At 34.9% G+C, this 15,860-nt stretch overlaps 1 protein-coding gene across 11 annotated transcripts in view; it reads left to right on the forward strand.

The window, feature by feature from the left end:
* RNF144A (ring finger protein 144A) overlaps positions 1-15,860 on the forward strand; it is a 161,362-nt gene that overhangs the window by 6,492 nt on the left and 139,010 nt on the right. For 7 of the 11 annotated variants that reach the window (XM_074288085.1, XM_074288083.1, XM_074288078.1 and 4 more), the window contains one exon: positions 5,330-5,416. Coding sequence is in view for 3 of the 11 variants with exons in the window: in XM_074288075.1 (XP_074144176.1) it covers positions 5,330-5,416 (87 nt within the window). In the remaining 8 variants the exon portion in view is untranslated. Of the gene's footprint in view, positions 1-5,329; positions 5,417-8,276; positions 8,401-15,860 lie in introns of those variants that run through there. The other 4 variants (XM_074288079.1, XM_074288080.1, XM_074288081.1 and 1 more) reach the window with 2 other exon arrangements.

A 15,860-nucleotide genomic window follows, 5' to 3' on the forward strand; every position in this document is an offset into this window, starting at 1 on the left:
CTGCTGAAAAAACAAATGCAGCCCCATTCATAGGTTAGTTGGGAGGCTCCTACACAAAAAACTCTCCACCAACCTCTTTTTCTAAAGACTTTAAATAGCCTTACTGGGCAATACTTCTTGATTCCAAAATCAATACGAACTCAATTACTCACTGAAGTCTATGATCTTAATTTAAAATCCCCTATCACTATAGAAATCAAATGTCAGACATCAATATCTGTTAATATTATGTGACTCTTGTCTAAGTCTTCCCAAAAGTTCTTCTAAGGGGGACCATCCAATATGATGAGTGACTTCTCTTTCTTACATTACAAAGGTTCCAGTGGGGCACTGTAATTGCCTTATTTATCGTCTTTTGACTATTTAATTCCTTAGTGATTCTTTTTGCTCTTATTCTTTAGTGTTTTTCATTTGTTGTTGTTGTTGTTGTTATAGCTTGCTTACAGCCAATATTTGTTTATGTGTTCCCCTATGTATGATACTTGTTTTTAGTTGTTCAGAGGAAGTGGTATTCCATATCCCACAGATATAGCAAAATTGGAAAATGTTAGTATTGGAATCTGGGTAATAGGTATTCTTCATACACTTGTTATTTCCTATCTAAATGGATAGACCAAACTCCTTTGAGTGATTATAGATCTTTTCCAGGAGATTCTGTAATATCTTGGGGCTTTATGTTGTTAGTAGAATGTTATCTGGTCACTGAAGCTTCTGGAGAACCTCACTTTCCAGAGGCAGCCCTCTTTGACTTGAGCTCAGAGCTAGATCTCCTTAATCACAGTGGTGATTGGGGGGAGCATCCAAGTCCTTGTTGAATATTTCCATTAATTAGCAGACAGGAGCTATTTCTCTTCTCATGTCTTCTTCTTCTTCTTCTTCTTCTTTTTTTTTTTTCCTGAGGCTGGGATTAAGTGACTTGCCCAGGGTCACACAGCTAGGAAATGTTAAGTGTCTGAGACCAGATTTGAACTCAGGTCCTCCTGAATTCAGGGCTGGTGCGCTATCCACTGAGCCACCTAGCTGCCCCTCTTCTCATGTCTTCTAAGGAATCTTTATGAATAGGACATACCTTTTTATAAAAGAACATATACATGGTACTTTGTTCTGCTGGATCAGGTGCCTTTTTGTAATCAGACAGTAAGCACAATGAAGTCTCTACATCTTTAAATTAATTGTGAAATGGGAAAGATGTGGACCATTGTTGAATAGTAATTGGAAGGCCTGCTTAGTATAGTACCCTCATTGAGGAGGCTTTCAATCTATTCTGATAAAGATTTTATATAGATGGTAGAGTAGGCATATTGCTAGTTAATTAATTGGTGTTTTGTCAGTTACTTTTTGTCAGTATCAATAACCTATGAATTCCTTTGTCTCCTTATTTATCTTATGTATGAGTATTCCAGGTTCTTAGAATTATATCACCTCTAGGGTAGATTTCCATTACATATAATTGGTCCTATCCTATTGCTTTTCCCATCTTTGTTCTTTTTAGTTTCATTTATCTCTCCTTTTTGAGCACATTTGGGCACTGTGATATTAGAACTTTGTGTGTATGTGTGTGTATTGTGTGTATTTTCATACTATCCTTGATGAAGAAAATAATTTGTTAAAACGTGGGTTTTTTGGTATATCTTTTCCATTTTTCTCTTCTTTGTAATCTTTCTTACATTTTTATTCCTAAAATCAAGTTTTGGAGTCATCAGATTCTTTATTTGGAAAGTAGTCTTTGCCCATTCCCAAGTACTCTGATACTTCAAAGCAGTTTCAAAGTATGGGATACATATTGAGATGATCCCAGAGGGCACAATCTTTCCATCTGGAAGAAGGCTTGCATTGCATCCTCCCTGGGATAGCTACTCATGAGAGATTGTTTCCACCATAGCTCCATACTATTCATCAATTTCCCCTATTATGTCCTCTTCTATTTCAATTTTGCAAGCTCCCAAACTCCTCTTCTGCATCAGTTATCAGTCCTTGAGAAGATAATGTTACCTACAATATAGATAGTAGCAGGAGCTGTGCATATGCAATTGGGAAAATCCTGTCTCTCCTTCAGGATACTTACACCCTATTATCCAGGTCACCTTGTGGAAATTCACCCCTTTTACTTCCAGTGGTCCAGAATGAGTCACATAGGATAATTAAGCATAAATAGGGTTGTGATCTGCAATACAAAACTCAAAATCTTTCCCTCTAAATCCATGGTTCTTTCAGATTTCTTTACCATTCATTATCCAAGACACTACCATCTTTTTAGTCACTCAGATTTATGACTTTGACATCCTTATCCCAGATTTTTCTCCCATGTTTATTTTATTATTTTTGTTTCCACAGCATCTCTTGTATTTCTCTTCTCACATGGCCATTGGATTAGTTAAGTCTTCTTAATGCTTTCCTCACATCATTTTTTTTCTCTCTCAAATCCAAATTTTATATAGCTGCCAAATGATTTTCTCAGTTCACAGATATGATCATGTCATTGTCTTAATAAATAAACCAATGGCTCCCTTTTGATTCTAGGAAGACACAAAAACTTTTGGACATTATGCATACTTTATAACCTACTCTAACTTTTCCAGTCTTATCATGTATATCATATTCCATCCTGTCCTCTACAAATTGGTCTTTCTGTTCTTTACACATGACACACCATCTGTGCTTCTGTACTAGATTTTCTTCATTCCTGCAATTTACTGACTCTTCATCTCTGCCCCTTAGAATAACTAGTTCTCTTCATGCCATACTTTAGTACCACCTTATACGGAAAGCGTTTCCTGATCTCTCAGCTTCTAGTGCCTTCCCTCCCCAACATGATTTGTATTATTTTTATATAATCGTTATAGACTTCTGTACATGTGTCCTCTGAAAGAAAAAACATGAGCTGTTCAAAGACAGGAACTGTTTTATCTTGTTTTTTTTGTAACCTCTGTGAGTAGTGCAATGCCTGACACCTAGTAAGTGCTTAATAAATGTTTAGTCTTGATCTTTGGATCAGTGAAGGGCACATAAATAGTATTAGCACTACAGATCCATTTAAGTACTTTACATATTTAATTCTGGTACCTTCAGATTTAACTGAAACATCTGTATTAATGAAGTAAGCCACGGGAAAAAGAAGATAGTATTCAAAAAAAGACTGAGAAGAGATATATTGCAATATCTTGCAAGAAACATTTATAGAATTCTAGATTGAAGTATTGGGAAAAATGTAAATACTTTATAGTAAAGTGGATTTTTGGCAAAACAAACAAAAACCCTTCCAGAAACCCTTATACTCAAATTATGTGTATCATTTTATCTTAGAGGGTTCAATAATGCTTAAAAAGCTGTTAAACTTAAAAGATGTTATGTATTTTATTTTCATAAAAAGACAAGTGTCTTTTGTTGAATTTTTCTATGATGACATATGGTTGTCAGTAGTATAATACCTAGTGATAATACTTAATTTTTCCCTTCAAGATAAAGATGACTTCATTTAAAAAAATTTTATCACTTTCATTCCTTCTCTTCCCCAACTGTTCTTTATAATAAAGAATAATAATAATAAAAAAAAGATAGAGGAGGAAAATAGTTCAACATAACTAATCACCATTAGCAGTTAAATTCCATTGTATATATAATATTCCATATCCATAGATCCCTTCCTCTCCAAGGAAGGGAGAGAAATGTACCCTTTTAAAAAAATGTCTTTTCTGCCTTTTTCTTGCTCATGCTATTTACATTTACTGGCTTAGTTGTGAATATTGCTTTTCAGGTTCTGTTTACTTCACTTTGAGTTATTTCATGTGAGTCTTCCTATCTTCTTTATACTTTATATGTGCCATTTTGTGTGTGTGTCTTAGTGATAGTCTGTACCACAAATTCTTTGGGTCTTTTCTCATTGATAGACATCTACTTTGTTTCCAGTTTTGTCTTGTTTTTTGATACTATAAATCTGCTGTAATAAAGATTTTGGTGGGTTGTTTTTCTTTTTTCCTCCTTATACCAATGCCAAATATTTATGTAGCACTTTAAGATTTGGAAAGTGCTTTACACATATTATCTCATTTGATCCTTACATCTGCCCTATGGGATAGATGCTATTATCCCCATTTCACTAACTGAGATTGAGAGATATTAAGTAGCAGTGTAATAATAATAGATCAAATACCGGGCATAAAGTAGGAAGATCTGGATTCAAATCCTGCCTTAGACACTTTCTAAATATATCAAAAATTTCCTCATATATAAAAGAGAGAGATAAATTTTATGGCCTCTAAAATCTTTTCCAACTCTTTTTTCCCTCTTCCAACTTGTCAACCTATGATCATGTGATCTTATGATTTGTCTATGTTCACACGACTTGTAAAGGGTTTGAGGCAGTATTAATATTAAGGTTTTCCTCTTCCTGAGAACAGCACTCCAATTGGGTTATATGTTTAATATTAAGATCTCTGGATCAAAGAATATAGAAAAAGTCTAATCACTTCCTTAATATAATTCTAAATTGTTTTCTACAACAGAAGAACAAATTCATAGTTCCACCAGAAGTGAATTAGTGTGCCTAAATTTCTATGACTCCTTTATTCTGTCATTTGTGATCTTGACCACTTTTGTGGACATGATAGGAATTCTCAAGAGGTGATTTTATTTGTTTTTTTTTTCTTCTTAGCAATTTGAAATAATTTTTGAAATGGTTATTAAGAGAAAGGTATCTCTTATCCTATTGACAACTATTTGTTCATATTTGTTGACAACTTATCCATGGGGAATAACTTTTTTGGTATTATATTTCTGCATTAGTTCCTTATATAGCTATCCTATGTGATTGTCAAGTGAAGATATTTTAACAATGAATGAAAATAACAACTTTTGAAAGAAACTATTACTTTGGAGAGAGCACCTTGATATTTGGACAATTTCCATTATTATGTGATATTATTGCTGAAAGTGATGGAAATGTGTTATGTAAAAATTCTCCTATTTTCACCTTTGAAAAGGTTAAATGTAGAAAAAAATTACAAATGAGTGCTTTTAGTGACTATGGAGCTCTTTGTAGAAAAATGGAATATTTTCACAATGGTTTGGCAAAAAATAATACTGTCTTTAGGGAATGTGTTAATTTTTAAATGAATTTCTACAAAACTTTGCATACTTTGTGAATAGATTTGAAAATGAGTATCATGTTTTAGTAAATACATCTGCAATGCACTTCCACTTGATGCTTTGTGTCATTGAGAGGTTTCTTTTTCTTTAACCAGTACACAAGCATTTATGATAAGATTTCTACATCAAGAATAGAAACAAACTGAAATTAGAACCATGTGCAACTTCCATCCTTTGCTTCTAGTGTTGCCCCGTGAGGCCAAACAGGAAGTCTTCCAGGGGACCCTTTTCCAAGTGACAGCAACCCTTAGAAGATTTCAAGTCAGCAGAGGTAAGGTCAACAGCAGATTGACAACACTCTAGAATTGATGATTTTTCTAAATAAGATTTCTTTGCAAAAATGATAATCTGTTTGTTGAGGCAGTCTCTGCTGTCAGTGTAGTTTTAATAATTACATTGATTTTTGTCTTAAAATTTTATAATTGAAAATAGATTAAAATTCATCCATTCCAACCCAAATAGGAGAACAGATTTACCCCCACATCACAAGATTATCTGATTTAGTAATTGGAGAATCAGAAATAGTTAATATAATTTATGTAATCAATTATTGGTGATACAAAAAGAGGCAAAAGACAGTCCATTCCCTCAGTGACCATACATTATATTCTCTCTGTGAGTAATAAGTTTTCTGTGAATGATTGTTGTATTTTTTTGCCTTGCTATTTGTACATTTAAAAATAACAAATATCTGATGTTTTTATGTTGAACACCTTTTTGGGCACATTTGAAAGTTTGCTTTGGGGAATGGATGTGCCTTGTGGTGCTTCAGAGAAGACAGAAACAAATAAACATGGGCATAAATAAGGAAAATAAAATTTGAAGCTTCTGCTTTGGGACACCTGTTCTGGATTGTGTATTTTGGAGTGGAATAAATATTAAACCAGTGAAGTGAAATGAGGATTTCCATTAAAACTTTCAGAGCTAGCTAGCTAGTTAGGGTTTGGAAAATTCATCTTCTTAAATATGGACAAATTCATAATTATTGGGCACTGGAAAGTTAAAAATAGTCATTTGTGAATGGGAATGAGTTAGTTTCTATTTGCTTGGTTCTTGGAGAGTCCTGCCATTGTGGTCATATAATAATACCTACTACATCATTGCTAGCCTAGTATTTTATAGTCTAAGAAGTTCTTTCCTTACCTAACCACTCAGGATGATGGTATAGGTGGGTAGTATCTCTATGAAAACTGAGAAGAAATTAAGTGATTCAATTTCACATAGTGAATACGTGCTCAAACCATTACTGTTTTTTTCTAATTATATTTTTATGTTGCCTTCTCATAAAAAATAAAACATTTAGTGTTCCCAGGAATTGAGACAGGAAGGGTTGTGGTAAAATAAATGCATGATGGCATGTTGCCCAGTGAGTTCAGGCAGCATTCCTATTTTCCTTCAGGTTTTGGGGACATCCATTCCTGTTTTGTATATAAACTCATCTTTGCTTTTCAGTTTCCTTCTCTGTTTCATCTTAGTTCCCATCATTTTCATTCATTGTCTCCTTTATTACCTTTGCTTTTTCTTGGTGTCTTCTGAGTTGTAAACAGTGGCACTGAGATCACTGGGAAGATGTGGCAGTTAGGATGAGCAGACCTTATGACAGGAATATAGTCGTCAGAGGTGAGAACAGATATAAGGTAAGGAATTAGGGAGTTAAAAGAGCATGCTATGCTAGGTGATACAGTGAATAGAGCATCAGCCCTGAAGTCAAGAGGACCTGAGTTTAAATCTGGTGGTAGACACTTAACACTTCCTAGCTGTGAGACCCCGGTCAAGTCACTTAACCCCAATTGCCTCAGGGGGAAAAATGTTACTATATATTAAGAATTTAAGGATATAAGCCATAAGGTAAGTGGCAACCAGAGATCAAAGATCTGGTCAGTCTAAAGTGTGTATGGTTAGGGTAATGACCATCAAGCAACAAGCATTTATTAAGTCCTGTAAATTAAATTAAACACTGTATGGAAGCAGTGTTCTTGGAATACAAAGACAAAATTGCAAAATACTGTGAAATTGAGCCTCTGGGTGTCTCCATTGTAGGGCACTCATCAAACTCATAGGTAAGTAAATGTTTTCATTTGGCTGAAGAGCAGATAGATAATGGTGGTAAAAATAGTCAGGAACCAAAGATTTTGGAATTCCATTTGGAATATCCAAAATGGAATATAACATATAGAAATTGGGATCCCAAGAAGGGAAATTATTGGCTCAAGGTCTCATACCTGGTAGTAAGTGGTAGCAGAATTATGGGGCAATTAGGAGTGCCAAGCTTGGTCAAGAAGAGTCATCTTCCTGAGTTCAAATCTGGCCTTAGATACTTCCTAGCTGGGTGACCCTGAGCAAGCCACTTAACTCTGTTGGCTTCATTTTTCTTTTTCTTTTTCTTTTTTTTTTTTGCAAGATTCTTTTTATTTTATTTTATAATTATAACATTTTTTTGACAGTACATATGCATGGGTAATTTTTTACAACATTATCCCTTGCACTTACTTCTATTCAGATTTTTTCCCTTCCTCCCCCAACCCCCTCCCCCAGATGGCAAGCAGTCCCATATATGTTAAATATATTACAGTATATTCTAGATACAATATATGTGTGTAGAACCGAATTTTTTTGTTGCACAGGAAGAATTGGATTCAGAAGGTAAAAATAACAGTTTACATTCATTTCCCAGTGTTCCTTTTCTGGATGTAGCTGGTTCTGTCCATCATTAATCAATTGGAATTGGATTAGCTCTTCTCTATGTTGAAGAAATCCACTTCCATCAGCATACATCCTCGTACAGTATCATTGTTGAAGTGTATAATGATCTTCTGGTTCTGCTCGTTTCACTTAGCATCAGTTGATGTAAGTCTCTCCAAGCCTCTCTGTATTTCTCCTGTTGGTCATTTCTTATAGAACAATAATATTTCATAACATTCATATACCATAGTTTACCCAACCATTCTCCAATTGATGGACAGCCATTCATCTTCCAGCTTCTAGCCACTATGAAAAGGGCTGCCACAAACATTTTGGCACATACAGGACCCTTTCCCTTCTTTAGTAGTTCCTTGGGGTATAAGCCCAGTAGTAGTATGGCTGGGTCAAAGGGTATGCACATTTTGATAACTTTTTGGGCATAATTCCAGATTGCTCTCCAGAATGGTTGGATTCTTTCACAACTCCACCAACAATGCATCAGTGTCCCAGTTTTCCCACAGCCCCTCCAACATTCATCGTTATTTGTTCCTGTCATCTTGGCCAATCTGACAGGTGTGTAATGATACCTCAGAGTTGTCTTAATTTGCATTTCTCTGATCAATAGTGATTTGGAACACTCTTTCATATGAGGCTTCATTTTTCTTATGTGTAAAGTGAGCTGGAGAAAGAAATGGCAAACCACTCCAGTATCTTTGCCCAATGGGATCACAAAGCGCCAATAACAGCAAAACTAGAATTTGAGTATGGGTCCTCTGACTCTAAATGGACTATTTTTTCCACCCCATCACAATGATGAAAGAAGAGTAAAATTTATACTCATTGCAGATTGGAAGTTTTTGTTTGTGTTATTATAAACTTGGTAGATCTAGCTTAGCTTATTTTGTTTTGAAAAGTGAAATGCTGTAGGGCAAGAGAGAAGCATTTACTTTTTCTTTGTATAATGCCTGACTTATTGACATGTTTAGTCTGAAAACAATTATTGACATGTTTAGTCTGAAAACAATTCACAGGTTCTTTTGGAAACTCAAAATGGGCTGCTTTGTTCCACAATCATTTGATTCCATCTTAAGCCTTCAATATTTAGGGTTTTCTGAATTGTAATGACTGGGCTCAGAAAAGCTTTAAAGATTAGGTAGCTGGAGAGATATGGGGAAAATTGGGGTGTTCACTCTGTCACTTAACTCATGAATTCACCATTTCTTTTGCAAGTTATCAAAAAAGATCAGCATACTGCTTTAGAACTGAGGAAGACAGCTTTTAGAGCCCATAGGAATCTCTGGCATCTCCTAATCCAAAGCCCTCAATTCACATATGAATTAAATGACTTGTTCAGAATCCCATATTAAACACCTGAGGCAAGATTTCCACCTGGATTCTAGAATTAAAAAAATAGCTGACATTTAAACAGTGCTAATTATTGCCAAAGACTTTATAATCTCATTTCTCACAACAATCTTAGAAGGTAGATGCTATTATTACAGAAGAGGCAAACAAGGTTAAATGACACAATTAGGATAACACTGCTAGTAAGCCTCTGAGGCAGGATTTTACTTCAGGAAGATGAGTCTTCCTGACTCTAACCTCTGCACTTTCTCCATTGAATTCAAGCTTTTTAAGTGCATTGTACCCCATATTCTTTATAACCCCATAGTAGTGTCCACATAGTAGATTATTAAATATTTTATTGAATGAATGAGGGAAATTCTAGTTGATGAAAAATTGCTGATAATTAAAACTTCCTTAGAGAGGCCTGGACTTTTTTTGGAGGCCATGATCTCTGGGTATCATCATTCAGGTTCTGATTTGATGCATTGAGGGTGCTGTAGAAGTGATTCCTTCTCTGCTATAGGTTTGGCTTAGGTAGACCTGACCTGACCACTTCTGAGAGATCCCATGATAAGTGTAAAGAAGATGAACATTTAATGTCAGATCTTTATGGATGTGTGGATGCCCTGATAACTTTTCCTAAGAGAAACCAGCCAATCAGAAGGAAGGGGTATAGATGTTTCAACTGCATGAAATCTGGAACTCCAGTCAACCTATTGGGTGAAGAGATTTCTGTGATATTACTGAGAGAGCCCAGGAAGGAAATCTGGAGTATCATCTGGAGTTTAATGAATTCATTGTTTAACTTTGCCGGAATATTGTAGTTTCTTGGAAAGTGAGGTGGAGATGGGGAGGGAAGAAAGGAAGTAGGTAGATGGGCCCTCAGAATGAATAATGGTTTTTACCTTGTAAAATAAGATTTACATTTAAAAATGACCAAAACAAAAGCCCCAAACACTAAATTCTCAGATTTGACCCAGGACAGTAGTAATACTTGGAATAGAAAGTCCTCAGGGACATGGTCAATTTTTTACTTTTTCTTTATATTCCTAGTACTTAGCATAGTGCTTGGCTACTAGTAAGCACTTAAGAATACTTGTTGATTGATCATTTTGTCCTGATATAGAATTGAACTTAGGTTCTTGAATACTATGTAAGGACTCACTGGTTGGTCTTGCTGTGACCTCAACACTGGATTCTTGTCCATGGTCTGAGAACCAACTTTGAAATGACATATCTTCCCATACTTGGCCATCAGTCAGTTATGAAGTCTATACTGGGGCATTGAGGAGCTATGATCTACATAGTTGGAGAAACCATGTATTCCAGAAGGAAACACAGATGGCTGAAATATTGATGTAAATAATACTACTTTAAATCATCTGTCTTGGGCAATCTTTCCCTACTAGTACTGACCTTGACTTAGCTGCTTGAATGTTGTGAGAACAATTTACCCCTAGTCTTTTGAGAAGAGGAGCTTATCTGGGGTAGAACTGTATATAAAAATCAGTCTTAAATCTGGCAGATAAAACTACTCTTTTCTCATAAAAAAAGAGGCTTTATCTGAGTATGAATGACCCAAGGGTCATTCATGACTAGTCTAAAAATAAAGCAAATGAGTGGCTATAGAATAGGGAAAGAGCAGACTTAGAAAAAATTAAGTGATTTTGGAGAATAAGATTTCCACCTGTTTTTGAGTCTTCTTGTTCCTTTTATTTCTATCTTCTCACTGTACTTCTGAGAATCTACTTGCTTCATGATTTTGATATAACTTTATTTAAGGACTTAACTGTTGGATACTGCTGCTAATCATACTTATTAAAGAGTAAATTCATTTTAATGACTGGCTTATTATATGCTTGGAGCATAGTCTCATAGTAAAAATGAAAATCAATGGGCCTTGAGTGTCATTTTCAGCTATTTTGTTTAGGACAAGGCAGGATGGTTATAGTTGGAATATTTACAAGGCAAAGGGGAAATAAAGGAGTCACATTTCAAAGAACCAATAGCAGAAGATTTAGATCAGGTGAACTTATAAGAAAATTTGGAAGCTAAGCTGCTTATTTTTCAAACAGACATTGGATTGAACTAGAGAGTACCAGATCTAAAGTAAGATGTCTCAGCTAAATTCCACAATTTTTATATGACTTGCTTTTTCAGGCAAAAATGGAGGCTGTGCTAAAATGCTTCTATGACAGTTTCAAAAGTGACTCCTTTATTGTTGAACCCAAGATCATTATCTTTAATCCCATTTTTTAAACCCAGCTCTGGTCTCATATTTGCTTTGTGAACCAGGCACAGAATGTTCTTCATCAATACCTTTTTAATGTTCCCTAATCAAGGTAACTAATGTCACATCTCTTAGGGTTCCTCCATAAAGGATGAGGAAGAAGAAAATGATGGTTAGAATTTTGGTCTGAAATAGAATAAGTATCTCCTTGAGTCTCCTAGAAGATATTACACCAACTTTCCCATGTTTATCAATATACCTATCAGTTATCCAGGTTCAAAATGTTATTTTTTTTTCTTTGTAAAAATTGAGGGTGGACTTGATCCTTTCTAAAATCCTTAGAATTTTAAATTTATGCTATTTTGTGAAGTCTCTGTCATCATCTAATTCCAGATTATTCAGTAGGAAGAAGAGCCATTCAGTGCCTACTTTGGACCTGGCACCATGCTAATTTCTGGGAATACAAAAAATGGCAATAGACTTTCCCTGCCTCAAGAAGCTTCCAGCCTCATGTGGGAGACAACATCAAAGATCTATATATGTAACAAACTATGTACTGGAATTAGAAGAGGAGTAATAGTTGGCTACTTAGGTAATTTTTTCTCAACTGGATAACAACAGTAGGAAGGTCTGTTTTCTTTCTGGGACACATGGCTACAGAGAAACAAAGAACCTCCCAAGAATTACCAAAATGTAAAACAACTACCCCTTTTTGATGATTTTCTCTTTTCATAAATGGCCTTTCTAGAATGAACCCAAAGGGTATTACTAAAGAAATCTCAGGCAAGAAGATGAAGTCCATAGAGGAATAGGTTTTTTCCTTTATGTTCTCTGTGAAAATTAAGTCATATGGAAGAGAAAACAATTTTGGGAATGAACACTGGCTGAGAAAGTGATTTAGAATGACAATGAGATTTAGATATCTCTATCATTGACTTATAGAAAGAATAGTGTTGACAAATTCCTGACTAGGAATGGAATTATACCCAACAAAGGCCAGTAGTAATATATTTTTCAGGTGTGTTGCAAATCTAATCAAGGGGTTTTAAAAGGGATGGGGGAGAACATTGCTTTTGTGTGTTCCTTATGATAGATCTATGTAGAGTAGCTCTGAAGAAAAGAACTGCTGAAGAATTTAAAAGTTTGTAGGAGACAAAATCCAAGAAAGGAACCATGAATAAAACCTGTGTCTTATATTGTCTTTACTCAAATATTCCAGAGTTAGGCAGGCAATCTATCTCTCTGTCTCTGTCTCTGCCTCTGTCTGTCTGTCTCACTCTCTCTCTAGATAAGATAGATAGATTATCTTTGTGGGTATACTTTATTCAAAAGGACAGTGAAAGGGTTGGAATGGTATTGTGTTGTATGTTAAGAAGGTATACCCATTTTAGGAACCAGAGGGGAAAAGTACAATGGAAAATATTTGGGTGGAAGGGCAAAGAAGGGAGAAACAGAAATGATTTGTGATTTTGTCATTGGAGTATAGTTCATAACACTTAGAAAGAGGATACCAATGAATTTGGGAACTGGATTAAAGCTTGGCACAGAGACATTGCTGTAGCAGTGGTAGGGGATTTCAAATAAACAGATAAATGCTGGAACTCTCTCTGCTGAAAGCAGAACAGCTAATTACTTTTTGATTAGCCTTAGTAATAATTTTTTCCTTCCAAAGGTGGAAGTCCTCATAAAGGAAAATTATATCCAGTCTCTGATTCTAAGAAAGTAATTGGTTGCTGTTGTGGGAATGGTGGCCTTTTCAAGAGTTTGGCAGTCAAATAAATAAGCATTTATTAAATGCCTACTGAGTTAGGTACTGTGCTAGGGTTAGGAATACTTAGAAAGGCAAATGACAGACCCTGACCTCAAAGAACTCACAGTCTAATGGGGAAGACAACAAACAAGCACTTTTAAACAAGCTATTTATAGCATAAATAGGAAATAATTAATGGAAGGAAAGTTTTTTGTAGAGGATGAGATTTTAGTTGGGACTTAAGGGAAGCTTGGGGGAGGAGATGATGAAGAGTGTGTGTGTGTGTGTGTGTGTGTGTGTGTGTGTGTGTGTGTGTGTGTGTGTGTGTGTGTATGAACTAAATTTCAAAAAGAAAAGATAGAGACCTCTGAACTAAAAGGCTTCAAGGAGATGTTAGCCTATGAGGAACAGGAGATAACAAAAATTCTGAATAGTTAAAGAAACAAATCCAAAAGAAGGAAAGACGCATTTGACAAAAGAGATTAATGCAGATTCATAAGGATCTAACAAACCAACTTCAGTTTAAAAATAAAATGTACAGAAAAATGAAGCAAGGGCAGGTAATAGAAGATTAATATAAGAGAATGGGGTAATGATGTTAGGTGTTTTAAAGGTGAGGCTAGTAAGGGAAGTTAAAAGCAAATGATAATAATTAACTATCCTAAGAGAAGGACTGCTTTTTTGTTTGGGATAGAGAGGATGATGGTAATTGCAAATGAAAGAGGATAGATTTTCTCTTTTCTTCATTAATTTCTGTTTTCTCTGCAAAGAAAAATGATACAAGTTGAGAGACAAAAGGATAAGAGACAACAAGAGGATACCTCATTGCATTTGAGAAGTTTAAGTCACCTGGTCCAGATGAACTGTGAATTCTTGGTTATGAAATTATTGGGACATATATCTACTGGGCTACTGTTAGTGACAGTTGAAGATCATGGAAAGCAAAAGAAGCATGATGAGATTGGAGGACAAATGTTTCCCAAATTTTCAAAAAAAAGGTTAAAAGAAAAAGTGAAGAAAACAGAGTATGTAAACTATAGTCCAGGAATACCTTGTCTCCAACTTCAGGGAAAATTCTGGATTGCATCATTAAAGATATCATTGATGAAAATTAAGAAAGAGAAGCAGCTAGTACGAAGAGCCAATATGTAAAGTGTCTATACTAACCCCATTTCCTTTATTGACAGTAGATGAAAGTTATGTGACTCAAGGTTAGCTAGATTTTGGCAAAGCTTTTGACAATAGTATCATTTAGTGCTGTGGTGGAAGAAATGTATTAGTAACAAAATCAAATGGATTCAGAATTGATTGGATGGCTTGATACAAAGAACATTTGTTAATATTTCAGTGTCAACATAGCAGGAAATCTTCATTGAAATATTCCAGAGATCTGTGCTTAGTTTTTAGCTCTTTAATATTTTATAAAGACAGATGACATGCTCATCAAACTTGAAAGTGACAAAAAAGCTAGGACAAGAAGTTAACCCAGGAATGAAAGAGAGATGATCCAAGAAGATCTTGATAGTTTAAGATCATTGGATTGAATCTTAAAAGGATGAAATGAACAAATGTAAAGTTTTTATTTTTGTCTATTAAAAAAATCAATTTAAAAAATGTAAGATATTGGAAGCAAGGTTAGCATTTGTTCTGCAAAATATCTTAATGGATCCTAAGTTAAATCTGAGTCAGCAATATGGTGTGGAAAACCAAAAATGCTAATGCTATCTTAGACTATAGTAAAAGAGGCTTATCTGCCTGAAGTAGAGAGGTGGTAGTTCCAATAATTCCCTCATTAGATTTTAACTAAAGTCTTCTCCACTTTTGAGTACTACAGTATATGAATTTTCCTGATAAACTGGAGAACCTGGGGAAGGGCAATTAGACTATTGAAGCACTGGGAACTCATAACATGAAGATCTTTTGAAAGTATTAGGCATGTTTATTCTAGTGAAGAAAAGATTCAGGGGCAATATAATCAGCTGTCTTCAAATATTTGAAAGTCTGTCATCTAGAGGAGGGGTTAGACTCCTGTTTGTTCCTAGAGAGAAGGTATGAGTAAAAATTGCAAAGATGCAAAATTTTTAAGACTGAGAAAAAGGAATGTTAAATTAAAATGTAAGATTCTAATTAAAAATTACAATAGTAAGGGTCCTTTAAACCCAACTTAATGCTACCTTTCCCATGATTTCTGAGTCTCTTAAGGATCTCTCCTGAGTTGACTCATACTTCAAAGTATTTTGTACAAGTTTCCTTATCTGTAAATTGAGGGAACTGAACTAGTCTCTGAATTTCAATTCACTTTTAAATCTATGAGCCTATGATATTTTAAAAACTTTTAAGAAAGTGTACATTGCCAGTAGAAATCAGAGTAGATGACCATTACGAAATTTGAAGCTTTTCTGATTCTAGAAATATGAGAATTTTTTCTAATATCAGGGCTAAGTGAAGATTTAGATTGGTATCACAATGGGGGAATTTCTTTTTTAAATTTATTAAATTTATTTAAAGAAAATTAACACAGTACAAGTATCTGTGATGAAGAGATAATGATTGGGCAGGTATCTTCTCTTTTTATGGAATACCACTTCCTATCCTAATCCCTCTTGCCCTAGGACAGGCAAATGTGGTAAGAAAGATTACCAGGCAAACTCTATGAGAATGTCTTTATGGTATAAAGTGCAATAAACCTATTAGCATACAATCTCA

Source organism: Sminthopsis crassicaudata, chromosome 2 (genome assembly GCF_048593235.1).
Source record: "Sminthopsis crassicaudata isolate SCR6 chromosome 2, ASM4859323v1, whole genome shotgun sequence".
NCBI lineage: Eukaryota > Metazoa > Chordata > Mammalia > Dasyuromorphia > Dasyuridae > Sminthopsis > Sminthopsis crassicaudata.